The sequence below is a fragment of the Pelophylax lessonae genome (assembly GCF_965119305.1).
Source record: "Pelophylax lessonae genome assembly, chromosome: 8".
NCBI lineage: Eukaryota > Metazoa > Chordata > Amphibia > Anura > Ranidae > Pelophylax > Pelophylax lessonae.
Window position 1 is genome coordinate 125,315,746 of NC_138775.1, and position 24,698 is coordinate 125,340,443.

The following is a 24,698-nucleotide window of genomic DNA, read 5'->3' on the forward strand; positions in this document are numbered from 1 at the left end:
TTAGCATTTTTCTTAATTTCAGTTATAAAATCTGCAAATTGGTAATTTTTCTTCATAAATTTTGGCTAAAACGTACACTGCTACATATCTTTGGTAAAAATAACCAAAATTAGTGTATATTATTTGGTCTTTGTGAAAGTTATACAGTCTACAAGCCAATCATTGAAAATTGATCATGCCTGATGTACTGACAGACAATCTCGTTTCGAGACACTAACAAGCCAGGACAGTACAAATGCCCCCCAAATGAACCCTTTTTGGAAAGCGATCATTCCAAGGTATTTAGTAAGAGGCATGGTGAATTTTTTAAGGTTGTAATTTTTTCCCAAAATTTTTTGAAAAAAAAATAGGATTTTTTTGTACTTCCCATAAAATCCATATTTGTTGACGGACACAGCGCTCCATATTCAACCATAGGGTTATATCGCTCCCTACAGGAGTAGGACACTAGGCAGAAAAACACAACTTGGCTTCCCCTTCTCTGCTATAGGTCTTCAGTTTAGTAAACAGCACCATTAGAAGTATCCACCCACCCAAAAGGGGTGGGTGCTGTGTCCGTTAATGAACTCAGAGAAATGGCTTTTACAGTAAGTACAAAAATCCTAATTTGTCCATTGAAGGACACAGTGCTCCATATTCAGAACCATAGGGGTGTCCCCAAGCAGTGTCAAAAACATGAAGGGTGAGACAAAAAAAAAACAAGGCTAAACACAAGACGCCAACCAGGTAACAGAAGCGCAACAAAAAATAACAGGAGCCCAACCTGAACTTTACCCCCCCCCCCCCGCCAAAGAAGAAACAGGTTCTCTAAACAGCAGCCTGCAAAACCTTGCGGCCAAAGTAAGCATCCCCAGATGCCAAAATATCCACTTTGTAGAATCTTGTGAAAGTGTGCACCGATGAGCAGGTGGCCGCCTTGCAAACCTGCGCCACTGACGCCTGATGATGGAAGGCTCAAGAAGCCCTAAGTGCCCGTGTAGAGTGTGTCGTTGCAAGGAAAGGAGGAACCCAACCCTTGATAGAGTAGGCCTGAATCACTGTCTGTCTGATCCATCTGGACATGATCGCAGAAGAAGCAGACAGTCTTTGTCTTGGCTGGTCCGTGATCGTAAAAAGTGCGCCTGACCTCCGAAAAAGACTCTGTGGCTGCCAGATACACCCGAATTGCCCCAAACAGATATATTCCTAATGATGCAATCTACATTTGGCAACCCCTGCTTCCGACTCATATGTGTGGTGTATACATCTTTCCAGTTAACTAGGAACATTCTCTTCTTTCTACAACTGTAATTTGTGGCTTAACATACATTATTAAACACACACTGTCCTACTCCTTATTTTGTCACAAAATAAATATGTTTAAATACAGACTTACCTGCACAGTAGCAGCTGCAACTGGAGACCCTGAGGCAGGTGGCTGTCTGTGGGGTATTGACTGTTTTGTAGCACCTACAGCTCCGCTCCCTGCTGCTCCAGAAAGAAGAGTTCTATTTGTAACAGTGGCATTTTGACTGGCTCTGCTGATAGGAACATTCATTGCAGAGCTCAGAACTGTGGTCTTATGTCCAGGTTGGGTAGGGTTAACTGGCTTAGGAGATGAATTAGATTGTTTTGGCGACTGACTTTGCAAAACTGGACTAGAAATTTTTGGAGAAGGGACTGGAGAAGGGATTGGAGAATGGACAGGAGATGAAGCAGGCATATTTTGGGAAGGACTCTGTTGCCTAATTGTAGTTGCGACTAATTTGGGTGAGGAACTGGGGATTTTTGGAGATATAGAAGAGTTTTTCAGTCCTGAAATACCTGCTGAGCCCCTTCCAGATGGTATAGGGCTGACTGTAGGAGAAGGACGTGCAATGATAATACCACTTGACACCTTATGATGTGTAGCATTCGGAGAGATGGGATTACCTGAACTGGAAGAACTAGAAGTAATAAGTTTGGGTGAAGGGGCCATGCTATAAGGAGACTTAAATGCAGGATTTGTGCCTTGTGCATTTTTTGCCATAACGTTAGTAGAGGTAGAAGAGGCAGTAGCACTTCGTGATACTGGCGTATGTTGACTGCTACTTGCTGATGGTGATGATGGAGGTCGGTAGCCAACTGTTTTTTCAGGAGTTTTGATGACTGTTGATGTGGAAGATATCTGGGGGCTGCTAGTCAAACGCACAACAGGGTTAGTATGGGATTTGCTAATAGTAGCTTGCAAAGGTGTAACATAGTTTTGTTGAAGGGATGGCTGGACCTTAACAGTTTGCAAGGAAGAAGAGTTTTGTACTAGGGAAGAGGAGGAAGAAACATGAGTATGTGATGAAGATATTAAAGATATTGCAGTTGAGGACAAGGGAGCAGAGGTGGAAGAGCCAGTTGATTTGGCCTGGGAAGCAGATGAAGCCTTCGCCTTAGTAGGTGCAGAAGATGAGGATACCTCCGATTGCAAAGACCGCTGCATTCCTTGTTGAAGCAGCTTAGCAGGCAAAGGTTCCAATGACACTTTGGGATTGTGAATTGAAGAGCCTGCAATAAGCCCAGACACTACTGCTGAATGGGTTGGAGCAAGATCCTGGTGTTTCTTTGGTAAAGGGGCTGACTGGCCTGCGATTAGGCTGGAGGTATGCTGAGGAGGATCAGTCTTTTTAGGACCACTCAATGGTAACTTGCTCATAATAGAAGCTAGTTTTTCCTCTCTCAAGGCAACCCGAGGGCGGGAGGTGGGCGTTTCTGTGTGAGAACTAGATGCTGCAGTAGTTCCATTGTTAAGCACCGCTAAAGCTTCTGAGATTGAGTCTAATGAAGGCGTTTTAAAGGAAAGACTTTCATCTAGTGAGTCGTCCAGACAGATAGTCTCGGAAGATGTAAAATTAGACTTGTTGGGAACACCAGTATGCAGAATTGCATTCACAGGTGTGCGAGCAACAGCAAGCGATGGTGCCAAAGTCTTCTGCTCCTTTTTAGGACTTGATTCCTTGATATAAAGACAGAAAAGAGAAAGGACTTTTAATAAGAAAACAGATATGAAAACAAAATTAGTTACCTAATAATTAAAATTCCAGGAATCATTTCCAGACAGCACACGCTGATTACATAGTCAGGTTGAAAAAAGACACAAGTCCATCCGGCTCAAGCAATAAAAAACAGACGAAAACAACCATACAATCTCATATGCACAATCCTATACCTGCAGTTGATCCAGAGGAAGGCAAAAACCCCAGGAAAGCATGATCCAATATGCTACAGCAGGGGAAAATATCCTTCCTGATCCCCCGAGAGGCAATCGGATATTCTCTGGATCAACATTACCTATAAATATTAGCATCCATTTATATTATGTACACCTAGGAAAGAATCCAGGCTTTTTTTAAAGCAATCTAGTGAGGAGACCAGAATCACTTCTGGAGGGAGACTATTCCACATTTTCACAGCTCTTACGGTGAAGAAACCTTTCCATATTTGGAGACGAAAATCTCTTTTCCTCTAGATGTAAAGAGTGCACCCTTGTCCTCTGTGTTCACCCTAAAGTGAATAACAACACCAAGTTCACTTTATGGACCCCTTATGTATTTATACAGGTTGATCATATCCCCCCTTAGGGTCCATGTACACTGCAACTTGTAAACGGCCGTTTAGGAGCAGTTGGGCGTGTTTTTCAGAAGCCCCTGAACCAACCTCTATGTTATCTTATCTATCTATGTACACAGGGTCGTTTACAGTCATTTGCAGGCAGTTGAGTTCAGGGATGTTTTTTGGAAAGCAATTATTTGCGTTCGACCGTGTGTTTCCCGGCGTTTCAAACGCAAAAACGCGACCGAACGCGATGACCCGCGTTTATCGCTCGCGTTTTTCCATTTTAAAGGGGAATGATTTTTTTTACCTCTAGGAACGGTTTTAAACGCAAACGCCCGCTAAACGCAGATGCAAACGCGACACAACGGACGTTTTAAACGTCCTAAAAATTCCAGCATTTCCAGGGGTTTTTTTTTTTTTTAGCGTCCCGTGTACATGGAGCCTTAATCTCCTCTTCTCAAGAGAATAAATTAAGTTCCTCTAATCTTTCCTCATAGCTGAGCTCCTCCATGCCTACTATCAGTTTGGTTGCCCTTCTCTGCTCTTTCTCCAGTTCCCCGATATCCTTTTTGAGAACTGGTGCCCAAAACTGAACTGCATATTCCAGATGAGGTCTTACTAATGATTTGTACAGGGGCAAAATTATATCACTCTCTCTGGATTCCATGCCTCTGTTAATACAAGAAAGGACTTTGCTTGCTTTGGAAACCACAGCTTGGCATTGCATGCTATTAAACCTATGATCTACCAGGTCTCCCAGATCCTTCTCCGCTATTAATTCCTCCAGTTCTACTCCCCCTAGTATGTATGATGCATGCATATTCTTAGCCTCCAAGTGCATAACTTTACATTTATCAACATTAAACCTCATTTGCCACATAGTTGCCCAATGAAACAGTGCATTGAGGTCGGCTTGTAAGTTGGAGACATCCTGTAAGGAATTTATTCCACTGGAAAGCTTGGTGTCATCTGCAAAGACTGAAATGGTACTTTTAATCCCAGACCCTATATAATTTCTAAAGACATTAAAAAGTAAGGGTCCCACCAATGATAACCTTAGACCATTCAGAGTAAGAATCATTAACCACTACTCTCTGCATTCTATATTTTAGCCAATTTTCTATCAATTTACAAACTGATCTTTCCAAGCCTAAAGACTTTACCTTACACATTAGCCGTGTGTGGGGAACGGAGTTAAACGCTTTTGCAAAATCCAAGTATACTGCATCTACAGCCACCCCTCTGTCCAAGGTTTTACATGAAATCAGGTTTGATAACTTCTGTCTTTCATGAATCCATGCTGTCTGTTGCTTAAAATATTTTTCCAGCAAGAACTCATCTACAGTGCCTTGCGAAAGTATTCGGCCCTCTTGAACTTTGCGACCTTTTGCCACATTTCAGGCTTCAAACAAAGATATAAAACTGTAATTTTTTGTGAAGAATCAACAAGTGGGGCACAATCATGAAGTGGAACGAAATTTATTGGATATTTCAAACTTTGTTAACAAATAAAAAACTGAAAAACTGGGCGTGCAAAATTATTCAGCCCATTTACTTTCAGTGCAGCAAACTCTCTCCAGAAGTTCAGTGAGGATCTCTGAATGATCCAATGTTGACCTAAATGACTAATGATGATAAATAGAATCCACCTGTGTGTAATCAATTCTCCGTATAAATGCACCTGCACTGTGATAGTCTCAGAGGTCCATTTAAAGCGCAGAGAGCATCATGAAGAACAAGGAACACACCAGGCAGGTCCGAGATACTGTTGTGGAGAAGTTTAAAGCTGGATTTGGATACAAAAAGATTTCCCAAGCTTTAAACATCCCAAGGAGCACTGTGCAAGCGATAATATTGAAATGGAAGGAGTATCAGACCACTGCAAATCTACGAAGACCTGGCCGTCCCTCTAAACTTTCAGCTCATACAAGGAGAAGACTGATCAGAGATGCAGCCAAGAGACCCATGATCACTCTGGATGAACTGCAGAGATCTACAGCTGAGGTGGGAGACTCTGTCCATAGGACAACAATCAGTCATATGCTGCACAAATCTGGCCTTTATGGAAGAGTGGCAATAAGAAAGCCATTTCTTAAAGATATCCATAAAAAGTCGTGTTTAAAGTTTGCCACAAGCCACCTGGGGGACACACCAAACATGTGGAAGAAGGTGCTCAGGTCAGATGAAACCAAAATCAAACTTTTTGGCAACAATGCAAAACGTTCTGTTTGGCGTAAAAGCAACACAGCTCATCACCCTGAACACACCATCCCCACTGTCAAACATGGTGGTGGCAGCATCATGGTTTGGGCCTGCTTTTCTTCAGCAGGGACAGGGAAGATGGTTAAAATTGATGGGAAGATGGATGGAGCCAAATGCAGGACCATTCTGGAAGAAAACCTGATGGAGTCTGCAAAAGACCTGAGACTGGGACGGAGATTTGTCTTCCAACAAGACAATGATCCAAAACATAAAGCAAAATCTACAATGGAATGGTTCACAAATAAACATATCCATGTGTTAGAATGGCCAAGTCAAAGTCCAGACCTGAATCCAATCAAGAATCTGTGAAAAGAACTGAAAACTGCTGTTCACAAACGCTCTCCATCCAACCTCACTGAGCTCGAGCTGTTTTGCAAGGAGGAATGGGCAAAAATTTCAGTCTCTCGATGTGCAAAACTGATAGAGACATACCCCAAGCGACTTACAGCTGTAATCGCAGCAAAAGGTGGCGCTACAAAGTATTAATTTAAGGGGGCTGAATAATTTTGCAGTTTTTCAGTTTTTTATTTGCTAAAAAAGTTTGAAATATCCAATAAATTTCATTCCACTTCATGATTGTGTCCCACTTGTTGATTCTTCACAAAAAATTACAATTTTATTTTTCATGTTTGAAGCCTGAAATGTGGCAAAAGGTCGAAAAGTTCAAGGGGGCCGAATATTTTCGCAAGGCACTGTATGTGGGCTTTTATTAAACTCTCCAGTATCTTTCCCCCTCAAAAAGTTAAATTAACAGGTCTATAGTTACTTGGCAAAGACTTTGATCCCTTTTTAAATATAGGCACCACATTGGCCCTACGCCAACCCAGTGGTACTATTCCAGTCCTTAACCACTTCAGCCCCGGAAGATTTTACCCCCTTCCTGACCAGACCCCTTTTTTCAACTTTAACTGACAATTGCGCGGTCATGCAATGCTGTACCCAAACTAAATTTACGTCCTTTTTTCCCACAAACAGCTTTCTTTTGGTGGTATTTGATCACTTCTGAGCTTTTTATTTTTTGCGATATTAATATAAAAAGAGCGAAAATTTTGAGGAAAAAAAAATGACATTTTCAACTTTGTCTTTTAAAAAATATCCAATATACTCAATTTATGTCATATTTTGGCCAAAATGTATTTAGCTACAGGTCTTTGACAAAAAAAATTTGAATGAGCGTATTTTTATTGGTTTGCGCAAAAGTTATAGCGTCTACAAACTATGGTGTAAATACTGAAATTTATGCAGCTTTAATTTCTGACTGCCTATCTCATTTCATGAAGTGCTAAAATGGCAGGGCGGTACAAAACCCCCCCAAACTACCACTTTTTGGAAAGTAGACATCCTAAGGAATGTCCTGAGAGGCATGTTGAGCTCATTGAATATTTCTTATTTTTTTGTCACAGGTGTTTGAAAAATGACAAAAAAAAAACCACAAAGTTGTCATTGAAATGATATATTGCTCACACATGCCATGGGTATATGTGTAATTACACCCCAAAATACATTCTGCTGCTTCTCCTGAGTACAGGGATACCACATATGTGAGACTTTTTGGGAGCCTAGCTGTGTACGGGACCCCGAAAACCAATCCCCACCATCAGAATTTCAAAGGGCGTACATTTTTCATTGCATTTTCTCACTACCTAGAACGGTTAAGGAGGCCCTGAAATGTCAAGATATCACTAAACCCCCCCCCCCCAAATGACCCCATTTTGGAAAGTAGACACCCCAAGCGGTTTGCTGAGAGGCATGGCGAGTCCATGGAATATTTTATATTTTGCCACAAGTTTTGGGAAAACTACAATTTTTTTTTAACACAAAGTTGTCACTAAATGATAAATTTCTCACACATGACATGGGTATATGTGGAATGACACCCCAAAATACATTCTGCTGCTTCTCCTGAGTATGGGGATACCACATGTGTGAGACTTTTTGGGAGCCCAGCTGTGTACGGGACCCCGAAAATCAATCACCATCTTCAGGCTTTCGAATGGCGTAAATTTTTGATTTTACTCCTCACTACCCATCACAGTTTCAGAGGCCCTAAAATTCCAAGATAGCCCAACCCCCCCCCCCCCCCCAAATGACCCCATTTTGGAAAGTAGACTATTTGCTGAGTGGCATGTTGAGTCCATGGAATATTTTATATTTTGCCATAAAAAAAAATATATTATATATATATATATATATATATTTTTTTTTTTTTCTTTTTTTACACAAAGTTGTCACTAAATGATATATTGCTCACACATGCCATGGGTATATGTGAAATGACACACCAAAATACATTCTGCTGCTTCTTCTGAGTACAGGGATACCCCATGTGTGAGACTTTTTTGCAGTCTAGCCGAGTACAGGACCCCGAAAACCAATCCCCACTTTCAGGCTTTCCAAGGGCGTAAATTGTTGACTTCACTCCTGACTACCTATCACAGTTTCGGAGGCCATGAAATGCCAAGACAGCACAATCCCCCCCCCCCCCCCCAAATGAACCCTTTTCTGAAAGAAGACACCCTAAGCTATTTGCAGAGAGGCATGTTGAGGGTTTTGCAGATCCCACTTTTTGTCACCAAGTTTTGGAAATTGAAAAAAAAAAAGAGGAAAAAAAATTGAATTTTTGTAAAATCTTACCGTAAAATTCTTTTCTCTGAGTCCTGACAGTCGCCACCCCTAATTCAGTCTTCACCAATGGGTATTGACCTCTTATCCATAGGAGCAAGCTAGGCATAAGACTTGTTAGAAACAAAGCAATTTACATAGACACACCTGTAGGGGGCTGTCCCACTGGTCCAATACCTCCCTGCTATCAAAATTCCAGACTCAGTTTGGTAGCAAGCAGTTAAAGTCCAAAAGAACCTCACTTAGAGGGGCTGGGGCGGCGACTGTCAGAGGACTCTGAGAAAGGAATTTTACTGTAAGATTTTACAAAAATTCAGTTTTCTCTTATGTCCTCTGACAGTCGCTGCCCCTCATTCAGTCTCCACCAATGGGATGTCCCAAAGCAGTGTAGACATGAGGGGTGGGAAGCGCAACCGTCACAAAGGCAACGCCGCACCCAGGTCAGAGAAAGGAACCTTATCTGAGCAGAAAGGTAGAAACTCTGGGTAACAGAAAAGCTCAACCGGAGCAAACAACCCAGGAAGGTAAATGAATAAAGGGGAACACAACCTCAACAGACAGGGACAGGCAACGCCATGTCCCCATCAAGGCACTGCGGCCAAAGGAGGCATCTGCTGATGCCAAAAACATCAAGTTTGTAGAATTTGGAAAAGGTGTGCACGGACGACCAAGTCGCTGCCTTGCACACCTGGGCCGCCGAAGCCTGATGTCGGAAAGCCCAGGACGCACTCACCACCCTGGTAGAGTGCACCTTGACAGGGTAGGGCGGAACCCGTTCCCTAATTGAATAGGCCTGCACAATCGTCTGTCTGATCCATTTTGAAATGGTTGCCGCAGACGCAGCCATACCCTTCCGAGGGCCCTCGGGAAGGACGAAGAGAGAATCCGACTTCCTAAAGGATTCAGTAGACGACAGGTACACCCTGATCGCCCGGACTACATTCAAGGAATGCAAGGCAAACTACTTAGGATGTTTAGGATTCGCACATAGCGAAGGCAAGACAATATCCTCGTTAAGGTGACAATCTGAAACCACCTTAGGAAGGAAAGATTGGTTCGGTCGCAAGACCACCTTATCCCTATGAACCACTAGGTAAGGGGAGCGGCAGGACAGAGCCGCCAACTCCGACACTCTGCGGGCAGATGTGATCGCCACCAGAAAGGTAACCTTTCGGGACAGCATAGGCAGAGGAATCTCCCTGATGTTCTCAAAGGAAGGTCGTTGCAAAACGGACAGGACCAAATTCAAGTCCCAAGGAGTTAAAGGCGCTCTCCTAGAAGGAGCCAAGTGACGCACACCCTGAATAAAGGTGAGTATCTAAGAGTTTGACGCCAAGGGGCGTTGGAAAAGGATTGCCAGTGCAGACAACTGACCCTTAATCGTGGTCAGCGCAAGACGCTGGTCCACACCAGTTTGCAGGAAGGCCAGCACCCTCGCCAGCGAAAGGAGCGAGGATGGATGCCCCTGGACTCACACCAGGCAAAATAAGCCTTCCAGGTACGGTAATAGGTTTTAACAGACAAGGCCTTCCTAGCCTTAAGCAGGGTAGGAATGACCACCGACGAGAGACCTCTATCTCTCAGGACCTGGCTTTCAACAGCCACGCCGTTAAAGCCAGCGACCGTAAAGAAGGGTGGAAGATCGGCCCCTGGGACAGCAGATCATCCTGCAACAGGAGCCGCCAAGGAGGCTCGACGACCAGTTGCCCGATGTCCGCGTACCAAGACCGGCGTGGCCAGTCCGGGGCCACCAGAATCACCAACTTCGGTTCCGAGACCAACTTGCGAAGGAACCTGGACAACAACTGAATGGGGGGAGGCATAAATCAGGCGATGCTGATTCCAAGGCACCACCAGCGCATCCGAGGCGTCTGCCAAAGGATCACGTGTTCTCGCCACAAACCTTCCTACCTTGTCGTTTAGCCGGGATGCAAACAGATCCACATCAGGGGATCCCCATCGCGCGCACAGCATCTGAAACACCTCCGGGTGTAGGGACCATTCTCCCTGGTCCAGGGTCTGGCGGCTCAGATAATCGGCCTGCCAATTCTCCACACCCGGAATGTGAACTGCTGAAATCGCCGGGACATGAGCCTCGGCCCAAGACAGAATCTTGGTCACTTCCTGGGCCGCCCGGGCACTCCTGGTGCCCCCTTGGTGATTGATGTAAGCCCCCGCAGTGGCTTGTCCGTCTGCACCCGCACAGGGCGGCCCCGAAGCTGATCCGAACAACGGAGCAAGCACAGTCTGATCGCTCGTAGTTCAAAGACATTTATCGGCAGGGAGGATTCCTCCTCCGACCAAGTGCCCTGGGCAGACAGAATGCCCAGAACGCCACCCTAGTCCGACAAGGCTGGCATCCGTGGTGATCACCGTCCACAACAACGGGCGGAAAGATTTCTCCTCTGTCAGAGCCGGAGACTGGAGCCACCAGAGAAGATCCTCTCCAACTTGGTGGCTCAAAGATATCCTCCTTTCCAACGATTGAGGATGCCTGTCCCATCTGGCCAGGATCTCCGCTTGAAGAGATCGCGTGTGGAATTGTGCAAATGGTATTGCCTCGAAGGCCGATACCATCAACCCCAGAGACCGCATGCAGGTCCTGAGCGATGAGGAGTCGTTGTCCCTGAGGGACCTGACCTCGTCCTCTAGAGTCCGGAGCTTATCCTCCGGCGAAAAGACTTTTGCTTGGGCAGAGTCCAGGACCATTCCCAAGTAGGGGAGGTGAAAAGAAGGGGACAAGGTCGACTTCTGAACGTTGATGTCCATCTGAACTCCTGGAGCGTCTGAACGGTAGTCGGCAGATCGCGTAACAGACTCGGGCTGGCACTCGATCTTAACAGGAGATCGTCCAGATATCCCAAGATTGCAATCCCCTGTGCCCATAACAGGGCCAGAACAGGAGCCAGCACTTTGGTAAAAACCCTTGGAGTCGAAGCGAGACCGAAAGTTAAACGCCACAAACTGATAGTGTTCCTCCGCGATTGCGAATCGGAGGTACCTCTCAAATTTGGGGATGCGCAAATACGCATCCTTGAGGTCGATGGAAGCCAGGAAATCTCCCGGACTCAGGGAGGCTACCACTGAACAGAGGGATTCCATGCAGAACTTTTGAACCCGCACAAAGCGGTTCAGAGCTTTCAAGTCTAGAATCAAGCGTACCTTGCCCTCCTTTCTGGGCACAGTGCACAGATTGGAGTAAAACCCCTGAAATCTGTCCCAATGTGGCACCGGGACGATTACCCCCTGGGTGAGAAGATCCTGAACCGCCCGATGAAGATCTTGCAAAGGATGTGGAGTCAAATGAAGATTTGAGGGAAAGAACCTGTCCGCTGGCCGCGAAAGAAATTCGATCTTGTAACCTGATCGAATGATTTCCTGAACCCACCTGTCCGGAATCCGGAGCAGCCAAGGTTCTAGAAAACCGCGCAGACGCCCCCCCCCCACCCCTGGAACGGGTGAGGGCGTCCCTTCAGGTCGAGGCGGATTGGGCCGCCACACCAGCTTGGCCGGCTTTTGACTTGCCCGCCCAAGGCTTCCTCTGGCCAGCATGGCCTTTGAAGGGTTTCCCCTTGTCCTGTGCTTTGAAGGCACGAAAGGACCCCTGATTTGGTTTAAAGGAAGGGCCCCGCTTACCGCGGAAAAACTTACCCTTGGGATTCTGAGGCAGAGTGCTCTTGCCTCCAGTGACCCCTTCGACCAATTCATCCAGGGAGTCCCCAAAAAGGCGAGTCCCTGCATAAGGGATGTCAGACACCGTCTTCCTGGAAGTCTGGTCGGTCGACCAGCTCTTCAGCCATACCAAGAGACGGGTAAGCACCGCGACACCAGACAGTCGCGCGGCTAAAGGGGCCTCATCCAAGGCCGCGTCACACAGATGTAGGACAGCCTGGATAATCTGGTCCACCATTGTTCGCTAAGTGCAGCAGTAATCGCAGATGATTCAGACGTATCTGAATCATCCACCAATGCTGGGGGGAATTTGCTGTCCTGGGACTCCATAAAAACTTTTATGGCGCTGGCCCTTTAAATCGCAATATCGGCGATCCCACCGCAATGCACCGCATTGGGGACTAGACTGAAAACCCCTTCAGGCATGAATAGAACTGATAGCCAAGAGATATTCCCTAAAAAAACAGCAAGAACAGACCCCCAGAAGTGTTACCACGCTGCTGACGATCCCTCTGTTTGAGAAAAGGAAGTGATGTCACACCGCTAGAGGCTGCAGACTAAGGGAAAATGGTTGCCCATAGAAAACAATGGGAGGCTCCAGGAAAATGGCCGCCGAACCCCTGTATAAAAGCCAGACGCCACACACAAGATGGCGCCCGAAGGGCGCGATACACTAGCAAGGAAAATGGCTGCTAAAGTGCCCACAGTGAAGCCAAAGCAGCCGCCCACACCCAAAATGGCGGTCCCGCAGCCTTTCACCGCTGCGGGTCGCCTACACATGTCTGTACCCAGCATTGCCACAATAGTGCCACCGAGGTTAGGGACCCCAATAACCCCCCATAGAGCGTCCTGGTCTTACTCCTAACTAGGCAGAAGACAAACTGAGTTGGGAATGCTGATAGCAGGGGGGTATTGGACCAGTGGGACAGCCCCCTACAGGTGTGTCTATGTAAATTGCTTTGTTTCTAACAAGTCTTATGCCTAGCTTGCTACTATGGATAAGAGGTCAATACCCATTGATGAAGACTGAATGAGGGACGGCGACTGTCAGAGGACGTAAGAGAAAATGCATTTTCCTGTTTTTTCTTCATTTTCCCAAAAAAAAATGAGAGCTACAAAATACTCACCATGCCTCTCAGCAAATAGATTGGAGTGTCTACTTTGCAAAATGGGGTCATTTGGGGGGGGGGGGGGGGGGTTGTGCCATCTTGGCATTTCATGGCCTTCAAAAGTGTGATGGGTAGTAAGGAGTGAGATCAACAATTTATGCCCTTAGAAAGCCAGAAGGTGCGGATTGGATTTCGGGGTCCTGTACGCGGCTAGACTGCCAAAAAGTCTCACACATGGGGTATCCCTGTACTCAGGAGAAGCAGCAGAATGTATTTTTGGGGTGTCATTTCACATATACACATGGCATGTGTGAGCATTATATCATTTACTGACAACTTTCTGTAAAAAAAAAAAAACAAAAAAAAAAAAAAATTGTCACCTTCCCGAAACTTAGGGCAAAATATAAAATACTCCATGGACTCAATATGCCTCTCAGCAAATAGCTTTGGGTGTCTACTTTTCAAAAAGGGGTCATTTGGGGGGTGTTTGAACTGTCCCGGCATTTTATGCTCAATCTTAGCCACACATCACCCACTCTTCTAACCACTTGAAAACCAAGCCTTTTCTGTGACTTTTTGTTTACATGAAAAAATATATTTTTTTTTACTAGAAAATTACTTTGAACCCCCAAACATTATATATTTCTTTAAAGCAGAGGCCCTATAGAACAAAATGGTGGATGTTGCAAATTTTTTCGTCACACGGTATTTGCACACAGATTTTCCAAACGCAATTTCTGCGAAAAAAATACATTTTTTAATTTATTGCACAAATACACTATATAATTCCAAATTGTTTGGTAAAATTTAAAAGATGATCTTATGCCGAGTACATAGATACCAAACATGACATGCTTTAAAAATTGCGCACGCCTGTGCAGCGGCAACAAGCTACGTACATTTTTAAAAGCCTTTAAAAGTCTTTACAGGTTACCACTTTAGACTTACAGAGGAGGTCTACTGCAATAATTACTGCCCTTGACCTGGCGTTTGCGGCGATACCTCACATGCATGCTGCAATTGTGGTTTGCAAGCACGGGGGACTTGATTTTTTTTTTCATTTATTTATTTTGCTTTTTTGTTATTTTGACACCTTTCATTTTTTTTTTTTTTTTTTTAACAATATTTTATTGAAACTTGTCAAAGGCAGTACAGAAATACGATAGTGCAATATACAGTGCAACAAATCAAAAATGATAGAGGAAATCTAGCACCTGAGAAACATAACTAGGTGAGGAACAAGTCTCAAACATTTCTTTTCTAGAACAAATAGTACCACAGTGTACAAGTGCCGACCCCATAGGGCCAGGCATGCAACCACAAGTAAGGGTGGGGGGGGGGGGGGGGTAGACAAGGGTAAGAGAGGTGGGGAGGGTGGGGGGGTAGAAGTGCTTGAAAGGACCAGGAGTATGGAATATGAAAAGAAGGATGTAGCAACACATGTTAAAGCATTATATGGAGTCATGTCGCTGTCAAAACTAGGAAAATACATACATGAAATAAGGTAACATCAGAGTAGTGTGTAGTTCCCAGTCAAAAGTATCAACCAGACATTTCAATCGGAATGTGTAAGGGCTAGGTAGTGAGCAGCGAATACGATAGCTGAGTATGCAGATCCCCCGTGGCAGGGGGCGTTGGAAAGAGGCCAGAGTCTGGTCTGAGTCCATCCCACTTTTTCAGAAGTTTGGAAGAGTGCCGGTGAGAGCACATAGACGCGTCCAGATGTTCCAGTTTCCAAAGTGCAAGAAGATGTGCTCTAATTTCCGCGAGAGTGGGTGGAGAGGCGTCAATCCAGTGTTTTCATATGGCTCTGCGAGCAATCATGTAACAAGTGGAGAGCCAGGGTTTAAAGTGTAGCAGGGAGGCCCTGCGGTGGGAAGGTATAGTACTGAGTTGTATGTCCAAGTGGCCAAAGAGCAAAGCATAGACATCCTTAGGGAGAATACAGTTCACCAGGCGGGAGACAAAGAGAATCAGTTTATCCCAGAAGGTAGATATAGAGGGACATTCCCAAAACTTGTGAAGTAGAGTAGGGTGAAGAGACTTACACAACGTACAGTAGTGGCGTAGGTGATCCGGTGAGGCACGGAGATGGGGGAGATAGGCTCTGTGTAAGATTTTAAATTGTTGTTCCCTCCAGAACTCATTTTGGATATGACGACACGTGTAGAGATAGCCTTGTAATGCACATTGTTGAGCAAGAGGTGAGTTCAGTGCCTTGTTCCAAGGCGATGCAATTTGCAAAGCAATTGAGCAGAGACTGTCCGCATTGAGTGGATGATATAGGTGTGAAATTGTATGTTTCTGTGAAAGAATCCAGGTGTCCAGTTGAGATGCTTTGAACCTCAAAAATTTGGAGGGGCAGAGAGAGTTCATAAAACTGAGACATTGCTGTACAAACAAGTGGTGTTGAGGGAGGACTCCATAGAGGTTAGAGAGGTCCGTAAGAGAGAGGGGGGTTCCGGAGATATGGTCATATAATTGGGAGAGTTTGGTCAACCCCCTTGAAGACCAGGTAGAGCAGAGGCGTTGATGATGGGCTTGGGGAAACAAGGGGTGTCCCTGAATGGGCAGGAACTGGGAAATGTTCATAGGGACGTGTAGCTGCTTACGAACTGCCCTCCACGCCGCAATAGTATCCTTAAGCAACAAGTTGGCTCTAAGATGAGATGGTAGATCCCTATGAGCACAGTGCAGCAGAGAGGTCAAATCGTAAGGAGCCACCATTTGTTGTTCCAAATCATAGTTAGTATATTTAGATTCTTGTCGTATCCAGTCCAGGCATCCCCGTAACAGGCTGGCCAGGTTGTATAACCTAATGTTTGGAAGCCCTATCCCTCCCTCCCGTTTCGCGAGAAATAGTTTGTTGAGCGCTATCCTAGAACGGCGGCCATTCCACAGAAAGGAGGTAAGGGCCTTTTGCAGCCTTTGAATATCTTTGTGTTGTAGAAGGAGCGAGATGGTTTGTAGAGGGTACAACAATTTAGGGAAACCTGACATGCGAAAGAAGTGGCATCGTCCAAAGAAGGATATGGGGAGGGATTTCCAGTTGGAAAGGTCGGCAACCAACCTATCGATAGTGGGAGATAAATTGAGCCTGTAAATGGAGGAAGGGTGGGGACCTATTTTAATTCCCAGATAGGTGATATGGGTCTTGGCCAATTTAAGTGGAGAAGAAGAGGCCCAATGGGGGGTCCTAGTCGTATTCAGAGGTAAAATTTCACTCTTTGAAAAATGTATACGTAGGCCAGAGCAGTGGCGAAAGGACTCAAATATGGATTGAATAATAGGGAGGTCGTAGGGGGGGTCCGAAGTGAAAACAAGGACATCGTCCGCAAAGAGTGCAGATCGGAGCTCCAAGTCTCCCACCCGGATTCCCCGCAACTGTGTGTGGGAGGTGAGAATCCTGGAGAGGGGTTCTAGTGCCAAATTAAAGAGTAAGGGGGATAGGGGGCAACCTTGTCTGGTTCCTTTGAATAAGCGGAAGGGCTGGGAGGAGAGTCCTGCGGCCACAATCTGGGCAGAGGGGGAAGCATACATTGCTTGGATCAGGTGGAGGAAAGGGCCGGTAAAGCCGAATTTTCTCAGGACCAACTCCAGCCAACGAAAACTGACATTATCGAATGCCTTTTCGGCATCAAGGGTGATAATGGCAGAATCCAAGCTAGGGTCAGCTCTTGCCATTTCCAGAACAACCAGAACCTTCCGAATATTCGAAGTTGCCGAACGTCCTTGTGTAAAGCCTGACTGGGCTGGATGAATGATGGTAGGGAGGAAGGAGGCCAATCGGTTTGCTACCATTTTAGAGAGCAGTTTGGAATCTAGGTTTAGAAGGGAGATGGGGCGGAATGAGCCAGGGTCCAAAGGGTCCTTTCCTTTTTTGGGGATCAATTTGATATGGGCCTGGAAGCCCGTGGGAAGATAGGGGTGCCCCTGCCAAATATGATTAAAGGCCGCGCAAAGGGTGGGAGCTATGGAGGGGGCCATAAGCTTATAAAAGTCGGAGGTGTAGCCATCCGGACCGGGGGACTTCCCAGGGGGCAGTGCTTTAATGGAGGCTAGGACCTCCTCTACCGTGAAAGGGGCGTTTAGGGACTCTAGGTGATGATCCGAGACCTTAGGTAGTTGAGCTGAAGTAAGAAATTCAGAGGCCGCATCCTCATCTATAGGATCGGGACTATAAAGCGTGCTGTAGAATTGCTCCAGAACCTTGACTATTGCATCTGGGGAGTCCACTACCGTGCCTTGAGGGTCCCTGAGAGCGGGAATGTGTGTCTGAGTGTGTGGAGGCTTACAGAGGGAGGCTAAAAGTTTCCCCCGCTTGTTCCCATACCTGTGAAACTGCCAGTTGCGGAACGAGGAGTGGAGGCTCTCCTGCGCCTCGGCCCACCGTTCAAATTGAAGCTTAGCTTCTTTCCAGTGTTCCCTGTTGAGAGGGGTATTGGACCGGTTAAGTTCAGTCTGCGCCTGCCGCAGACACGAACTGGCCGCCTGATAGGCTGCATTTATCCTCTTCTTGTAGGCCGTGGCATAGGAGAGAACCCGTCCCCTCAAAACGGCCTTACCAGTCTCCCAAAGGAGGGTCGGGGAACAATCCAGTGTAGAGTTATGGGTCAGAAAATCCTGCCACGTGTCGTGCAAAATGGTACTAATGTCCTTATCTTTTGCAAGATAGGAAGGGAACCTCCACGACTTCTTGCCAGGGGCAGAAGGCGTGAAGGAGATCGTGACCGATGCTGGGGCATGATCCGATATCACTATATCGTGAATGTGGGAGTGAGATGTATAGGGTAGCATGGAATCGTTTGCGAACACATAATCTAATCGGGTCAGCATGTTGTGGGGGTGTGAGAAAAATGAAAACTCCCTGTCTATCGGATGGGACAATCTCCACGTATATGTGAGGGAAAAGCTAGTGGCAAAAGAGGACAGAGGGGTGGGATGGGGGGTCGCAGAGGTACGGGGAGGAACAGAGTTTCCTGCCCTGTCCTCGTGAGGGTCCATACACTGGTTGAAGTCCCCCACCATCAGCAGTGGAAGGTGGAGGTAGGGTGCGAGAATCGGTGTGAGAGACTGAAAAAAGGATTTAGAGGGGGAATTGGGGGCATATATACCCACCAATGCCCATGTCTGTTGGAGTGTTCGTAGCTGGAGTACAGCGACACGCCCATGCTCGTCGTAGTGGGAGGAGATGAGGACACTAGGATTGCGTTTGTGTATCAGAATAATAACTCCGCCCTTACCTTTGACTGCAGGGGAACCAAAGACTTGACCCACCCATAATTTTTTCATGCGATAAAAATCTTCTTCACGCAAGTGTGATTCTTGTAGGACCGCCACGTCCGCCTTCAGGCGTCTGAGATGCCGAAGAACGGCCATGCGTTTATGGGGGGACCTGAGGCCCTTAACATTCCATGTTACCAACGTCATATGAGGGACCGGGACTGGATACGACTAGAACGAGGATAAAAACACCTAAAAAGAAACATGGTTACAACAACATGACTCCACACTGCATATTCCATGAGACAGAAAAAAAAAAGAGGAGGGGAAGGGAGACATAAGGATTGGCAAGGGAGGAGGGTCAGGGGGGCCCTAGCAGAGCCCAAACACAGTTGTCCCGAGGGACACAAGACAGGAAGCCCGTGCTTCGCTTTTTTCCACATGCAGCAGAGATCATCGTGAGGAACAGTGTTACCGGAGTATCATGCTTGGAGCCCTGGACAGGGATAGGACCGTAAACCGTAACCCCCAGGAGAACCATAAAGTAATGTTAGCGGGTGTAAACGGGCAGGAAGCAGATTCCGGTGAGACTGTGCTCTGATGATAAGAAAGTCATTCTCAAAAGTAACTCTAGGGGAGCACCTGAGAATAGCCTTGCCCCTTCAACCATGAGAGAAAATAAAATAGTGAAAACATCAGAAGCATGCGGTGAACATAGTCAAACTTATATAACTAACTTTTCAGGTGGTACAAAACCACCGTAACCGAGGGAACGAGCGGTGAGTGAGCCCACAGACAGGCTATGCCTAAGCATGATGTGAAGATACTCATCATAGATCCGGTCAGCGGGTGCGAGATCTGGACCTGTGGTCTGAGAGCCTTTGTTTCTTGGCCGAGTTCCTCGGTGGACTTCTTTGAGCCCGGGTTCCTGGAGAACGTTGGGGGTGTTGACCGGAGGAGGATTCAAGTGTGATATGCAAAGCGGATTGGAGGTAATGGGTGGCTTCCTCTGGATAGGTAAAGGACTTGATTTCCCCAGTGGAATCCGTTATGCGGAGCGTCGCAGGATAAGTTAATGCAAACTTAATTGATTTGGCATACAAAGCTTGACAAATCGGCTGGAACGCTTTCCTGCGTTTTGAGACTTCTTGTGAATAGTCAGCAAAGATGAGCAGCTTGTGGCCATCAATTTGCAGACCCTTGGAATTGCGGAACGACTTCAGAATTTGTTGTCTGTCAGCATAGTTTAGGTATCTGACTATGATGGGACGTGGTGATCTCCTTTCATTAGAGGGGGGGCCGATCCTGTGTGCCCTTTCCACAGTGCAGGGGGAGATGGTCCCCAGAGCTGTAGGGATGCGAGCCATGCAGATGTCTGTGAGGGAGTCTAATTGGAAGGATTCAGGCAGACCAATCACCCTCAGGTTATTCCTTCTGGATCGATTTTCCAAATCGTCCAGCTTCTCAAGGATGTATCGCTGGGTTTGTCTAGCCTGCTGGTCTAACGAGAAGGAGCCTTGCACCTCCTCCTCAATGTCTGAGAGTCTGTGCTCCAGCTCTGATAATCTATGGGAGTGTTCCCCCAGCTCCCGCCGGAGCTGAGCCATCCCCGTGGATATGGCCTTGTCCACCGTGGCTGTTATGGTCGGGACAGAAGCGCCGCCACCGCCTGGGCAAGGGAAGCGACCTGGGCCTCGGGGATAGGTGAGGAAGCAGAAGTGTGAGGGGAAGAAGGAGCCGGCTGGGCCGCGTCCGCCATGTCTATGGCGCTTGAGGCCTGGTCCGTCCCGGGAGGCCTGATCGGCGGAGCGGCCGATGGGGGGCCGTGTAAAACAAATTTGTCCATGCCTACCACGTCCTTAGGGATATCGGGTGGTGTCCGGGGGGTCGGATGGCTCGGATGGGCTATGGATGCTGGATATTCAGATGCGATGTCCGGAGCCGCTGTTCCGCGCTGCCTGCTACATGGGCGCCGGAACCGGAAGTGTTTTTTTTTTTAATCATTTTTATTGTTATCACAGTGAATTTAAATATCCCCTATGATAGCAATCTGTAGTGACAGGAACTATTTTTTTAAAAAAATGGGGTCTTTTAGACTCTAGATCTCTCTTCTGACCTTAACGCATCTAACCACACCAAAATTTGTGTGATAAAATACTTTCCCAATTTCCCAATAGCGCTGTTTATTTTTGACGAAACAGAAGTCATGAAATGCTCGTAGCTTCCAGGTTCTTAGGCCATAGAGATGATTGGAGCCATTCTCATCTCCAATCAGCTCTATGGTTAGATAATTGAACCACCGGCTGCACTCTCGGGTTAACTGGTGGGACAGGAGAGCCCGAGAAAAACACGGAAGGTGGCGTGGGGGGGGGGGGGGGGAGGGGTAAAAGCAGTCTAGCAGCCAATTATCTGCTAGGATTGCTTTTACATGTAAGCCGACTGCTGGCTGTAAAAAAAAAAAAACGATACCAAGGTGATGCCTAAATCTGCAGGCATCATCCTGGTATAACCACTCAAAGTCCAGCAACGTACCAGTACATTGCTGGTCCTTGTTTGGCATAAAGTGTAGGTTTTTTTTTTTTTTTCATGCAGCCTGTGGGCTGAATGAAAAAAGAGAGAACCTAACAGAAATCACCACAGGAATATTGTGTAGTATTACACACCATTAACCGCCCAAAGAGCCACCCACTGAATTTAATGGTGGGTATACATGACAATATTCCACGTATACCTACTGTAAAGGTATTTTAACTGCAGTGGTGAAATCAGCCTACCACAGCTACTGCCATCAGAGGTATCCATATATGCTGTGCGCAAACACTGTGTGTCAGAATATATAAAATCAATGTGGCAGCCGACGAGTACCTGCAAGAGAAATAGGTTAACAAAAGAATGAAAAACCAAGTACAGTAAAAGTACAGTAGGAAGAGTAGAACATAAAAAAATGACTGACACGACAACTGTTTTGGATTTTTTATAACACTTTTTTTCTGTGAACTGCGATTTTCCAGCTTGGGTCTCTCAAAATGTCGATAGCCATCGAACATCTTTTGAGACCCTGTGTTTGTGTGCCCTACACTATGTCGTGCTGTACGCTACACTAATACTCTACTAGTGTATGGTAGCGCTCAAAACATTCCCCGATGCAGAGACCAGGTTGGTCAGGACATCTGGGACAATAATAGCGGGTGTCACACCTAAATCCGCGCCTGCTACAGACACGACATCTTTGGGGGTGTCTTTGGTTAGGGGTACGCGGGAGGACATGTGGAAAATGTGTCTCATGCAGCCGGCTCACTGCATCTGGAAGGGGAAGTTGGGCAGGCATACCTCCTGGGTACAGGTAGGCACTGATGATCGCTTCCTGGAATTCTCGGAAGGATCCAGTTTGTCCTGATGCCCTGTATAGGACAAAGGCGTTCAGCATAGCCAATTGGAATAATTAAACAGACACTTTTTTGTACCAGCATCTGGCTTTACAGGCAACTAAATACGGCGCCAAAAGCTGGTCGTTAAGGTTCTAGTCGTGGACACAGAGGGGTTTCTCCATAACGCCAGTTGCCGTAGGAATTTGGATCGTCGTGTCTGCGTGAAGGGAGGACAGAACGAAAACATCCCGTGTATCCCTCCACTTCACTGCAAGCAATTTGTCCATTTTCAAGCAGGCTCTCTCCCCCCGACAGACGGGAATTTACAAGCCGCTGGGGGAAGCCACGGCGATTAGGTCGCATGGTGCCATATGCGCCAATTTGTAATTCAAGAAGATGACTAAATAGTGGCACGCTTGTGTAGAAGTTGTCCACGTACAAATGGTACCCGTTTCCGGATAAGGGTGACACCAAGTCCCAAACTATCTTGCCGCTGCTCCCTATGTAGTCTGGGCAGTTGGGGGGCTCCACAGTGCTATATTTTCCCTCATAGACCCGTAAACTAACAGTATGGCCTGTGGCCCTGTCACAGAGGTTGAACAGCTTGACCCCATACTTGGCACGCTTGCTGGGGAGGTACTGTTTCATAGCAGAGCGGCTAGTAAACTTAATCAGGGACTCCTCAACGCAGACAACTTGTTTGGGCATAAACAAGGCTGCAAACCGATGATTGAAGTGGTCTATGAGGGGCCGAATTTTCAGGGTCTCCCCAAGGATGACAGATTTCATTGTTGCTGAAATGCATAAATCGCAGAATTTGCTCGTATCTCGCCCTGGACATAATCCACAATCAATAGCGAGAGCATAGCCGCCTCAATATTAGGCAGGAGCCAAAGTTAATTAACAGAATAAAATAGCAACACAGAATATAGAGCAAAAGTAGGCTGTCCTGGAAAATTGCTGGAAACTGAGTAGCTAGGTAAACTATAACTAACCATATAGGATTCATTTTATTTTCTGTTCAACTAGTGGATGTATTCTCTGACAGTGAGGAGGTTACTTAAACATTGTTCTCTGCTGAACATCTATGTAATGTGTTGTACCTACAAACCTTTGCTTTTGTACCTTTATTGAAAAATGTAACCACTTCTCCTTAGGTAGATGTCCTATGACGTCCTGGAGTGTAAGTGGTTAAATCTGAATGATGCCTGCCGGGGCCGGACGCGACAGCGAGCCGGAGAATGATTCTGCCGGCGGCAGAAGTTTACCATAGAGCTGACCAAGGATCGGATGGTCCCCAGTCATCCCTATGACTCTCCAAGGCCGGGCGCAACATTATGACGTCACGTCAGGCCCCGACAGTTGTAAACACTGCCGTGTATTCGGCTGGAATGCGTGAGATAGTTTTTTTTTTGATCTCAGACTTTCTAGCCTAGAGGGGAGAGATGTGGGTACTTCTAAATTATAAAGCTCCCCCGTCTCCGTGTGCTTGCACGCAGAAGTGTACTCATACATATGTCGAGTCTGCATATGTAAACTGCATTCAAATGACACGTGAAGGAATCGTGGCGAACGTTAGAGCGAGAGCAATAATTCTAGCCCAAGATCTCCTCTAAGTCTAAACCGGTAACCTGTAAACATTTTTAAATAATTTTTTTTTAGATTTTTAAGTATCGAAGTTTGGCGCCATTCCAGGAGTGTGTGCAATTTTAGAGTATGACATGTTAGGTATCCATTTAGAATCTCTCACAATTTTCAAAAATAAAAGGGTAACCTTCGTGTTTTATTTTCTTAATTCATGAAACCGTTTAAAAAAAAAAAAAAAAAAAACCCATTTTAACAATTACTGCACAAATACTGTGTGACAAAGTTGCTACGAACACCGTTTTATTCCCTAGGGTCTCTGCTTAAAAAAAAAAAAAAAAAAACATAAAATATATAATGTTTGGTGGTTCCGAGTAATTTTCTAGCAAGAAAATGATTTTTACATGTAGGAGAGGAGTGACAGAATAGGCCCAGTATGGAAGTGGTTAATAACATTTTTTTCTGGAAAAAAAAAAAAACAATGATCAATGTTGCTGGAGCCAGTGACACTGATCAATTAGTAAAAACCCAACAGGCTAGTTGAAAACAAGTCGATCGATAGACTGACTTGTGTAAAACAGTCCCTGACCAATTTTGATTCATCCATGGCCAGCTTAACTTTGTTTTCCCTGATTATCTTCCAGGACAACAAAAGGCTAAGTGAAAAATAACCTCTTAGGGTGGGGCTACTGCTTGCAGGACCTATTTCCCCAAAGCTTAGTGTTGACTAGAGAGTAAGGCTGGCCATACATGGTTCAAATTTCTTTCCCGCAACCACAGGTGTTGACAGGTTGGCGGGATGGGCAAAGAAAGCCGTCCCCACCGGGAAAAAACAGTGATTATTGCTAGTGGCTATAGTAGCTGCTAGCGATAATCGAAAGAGAACTGGGCAGGCTGGTTGTACCCAAGTTGATAGATCGATCGAATTGGTATATCCAGCCTACCCATTAGGCTGGTCATACATGGTTCGAATCAGCAGGAATTGGCCGAGATTCAAACTGTGTATGGCTGGCCTAAGGCAATCTGGTTGTGTCAATCCACAGAAGTAATTATTATTTTCTATGCTCTTTAAACCTGGGTTGAGTTTTATATATAAACCTACTTTCTTTTAGAAGGACTGTAGAGTCTGAGAAAACAATGCAATAGGATTTTGTAATAGCTTAAAATGCAATTATGGCCAAAACCAAAAATGGCATGCATGATACAGTTTTAACAGCATTAACACAGCAGCCCTTGTTTTTCTGAGTCCTACCATGTAACAATTTTATTAGAAAAACTTCAATAAATGTGTGAG

At 46.0% G+C, this 24,698-nt stretch overlaps 1 protein-coding gene across 1 annotated transcript in view; it reads right to left on the bottom strand.

Annotated features, from left to right (window-relative positions):
• Positions 1 to 24,698, bottom strand: part of UBN2 (ubinuclein 2) — a 655,942-nt gene that overhangs the window by 171,925 nt on the left and 459,319 nt on the right. Inside the window, exon 14 of the mRNA XM_082266188.1 lies at positions 1,376 to 2,965. Coding sequence (XP_082122314.1) covers positions 1,376 to 2,965 — 1,590 coding nt within the window. The remainder of the gene's footprint in view (positions 1 to 1,375; positions 2,966 to 24,698) is intronic.